The sequence below is a fragment of the Cicer arietinum genome, chromosome 6, assembly GCF_000331145.2.
Source record: "Cicer arietinum cultivar CDC Frontier isolate Library 1 chromosome 6, Cicar.CDCFrontier_v2.0, whole genome shotgun sequence".
NCBI classification, from domain to species: Eukaryota; Viridiplantae; Streptophyta; class Magnoliopsida; order Fabales; family Fabaceae; genus Cicer; species Cicer arietinum.
Window position 1 is genome coordinate 49,062,776 of NC_021165.2, and position 1,947 is coordinate 49,064,722.

General features: G+C 36.3%; 1 protein-coding gene across 1 annotated transcript; it reads right to left on the reverse strand.

Annotated features, from left to right (window-relative positions):
• Positions 1-577: 577 nt before the first annotated feature.
• LOC140920766 (uncharacterized) lies at positions 578-1,784 on the reverse strand. The gene is made up of 5 exons (XM_073369588.1): positions 1,521-1,784; positions 1,303-1,419; positions 858-1,215; positions 745-792; positions 578-600 (listed from the first exon to the last, which is right to left on the reverse strand). The coding sequence occupies exons 1-5, from the start codon at positions 1,548-1,550 to the stop codon at positions 578-580; spliced, it is 576 nt and encodes a 191-aa protein (XP_073225689.1). The 5' UTR covers positions 1,551-1,784.
• Positions 1,785-1,947: the final 163 nt, after the last annotated feature.

Sequence of the window (1,947 nt, forward strand, 5' to 3'; positions counted from 1 at the left end):
TACATTTAATTAATTACAAATAAATGCAATTAAAAGTATTTTTTACCTTATGTACAAGCTGATTACAGTAGCACTCAGCTCCTTATGTTCGAGAAGTTCGTACATTTGCTCCTTTTCGAGGTATTCAATATACTCATCTCCAAAGATGTCTTTATTCATTTGTACGATGGGCGAATCGTTGCTGCTGCCCATGTTCCTTTTTATTTGGATGTCAAGACACGCCCCGTATTTACCAAGGCGTGGCTGACTTTTATTAGGAGCAGCAGCAGCAGCGACCGATTTTCCCCGATCCAGATTTTTTGTTGCTGCAAGTTTGGCAGCTTTATTACCCTCCAGCCTTTGTAGTTTGGCAGCCCTATTAACCTCCAATTTTTGAGGTTTGCTGCCTTTTTTTGGCTGTAGGGGTGGTTTATTTATTTGGACCTACAAAAATGAGGTAAAATGTTAGTTTATTGAATCTGAAAAAATGACAAACCTTAGGCAATAAATGTGACAAACCTTTTCGGAAGATGTAACTGATTTGTTTCTGGGAATCTTTTTTTCGAGGGCAACAAGGTTTGTAGGCCATGCCACGTAACTACCAATAGCGTAGCTTAAGAACTGCATATCTCCATCGTTGTCCGGTATAGGCAACGGTGCAATTGGTTTGAAAGCAACAGTAGGCGATACTTTGACATGGTCCGCGGGGATCGGAATATTGTGCAATACTTCTCCCGAAGTATTGTACAATATTCCTTTTCCCACCTTCCGTTGAGTAGGCGAGTACAAGTATAGGGCACATGTAGTGACACCCTACATCAATAGTTAAAACATAAGTACAGTTAATATATAAGTTTGTTTAATACATAAGTAATTACATAAGCAAGTAAGTAGTAAGTAATTAATTACCTCGGGAATACTCTTCAAACCGACGTTGCAACTCCCGGTTTCACTCTCCATTTGTATTTCAGGTTGGAGCTGAACCGGAAGTTGCTTGTCTTTATTCGTATTCACCAAGAGTGCCACTTGCTCTGATAGGATTCTGAGCTTCTCTAATACTTCCTCGTTGGAAGGTTTTTGGCGCTTCTCTTGAGGAAAAAAGCTTTTGGGAGTTACGCCAAATCCTTTCCCCCTCACTCGACCGGAATACTCAGGGACATTAAACACTTTCCCAAGAATGTCCCTGCACGTATCCTTGTTTCCCTCTTGATTTTCAGAACTTTGTTCAATAATTTCCTAAAATACATGTAACATTAAAAAGATAAGTTAAATAGCATTTTTAAAATACAATTTAAAAAAATATTAAAGTGATAATATACTTACACAAAGTTCTACAACTTTTTTGACATTTTCATTATCAACCACTCCTTCTTTATTAACACGCGCTTCCTTCCACAATATATGACGACCCAAGGGTTGATCGGCTTGGGTGTCTTTTCTCTATTCGTTAAAATCATAAACAAAATAATACAAATTAGTTACACACTATAGTTTATAATACAAATTACTTCATTATATAAAAGTGATGTTTAATTACTTACAATTTGTTGTTCAAGGCGTGCATATCCCATACGTGATTTCTTGTATGGGTGTTTTGGGTTGCTTGCCCGTTCGCGATTTGCCTTACTAATATTCTATATAAAAAAAAATAGCAATTGTGTAAAAATTTAAAATACGCTACGAATATGAATAATAAAACACAAATGCTAATAAATTAATCACTTACGACAAACGCGGGGTCAGAACGTTTGGAAACAAATGCTCTCCATTCATCCTTTGATATATAATGTTGATATATTTTTGGAGGTTCAGCACTTGTGTTTCCTTCTCTATCTTTTAGATAGAAATTTGAGAGATGGGATCTAAATCCACGATGGATCTTTTCAGCAACTCTCAAAACATAAGACTTTCGTCCCTCATCAAGAACAAAAGTCGTCTACAATGAAAAAAATTATAAGTAAAGTATTT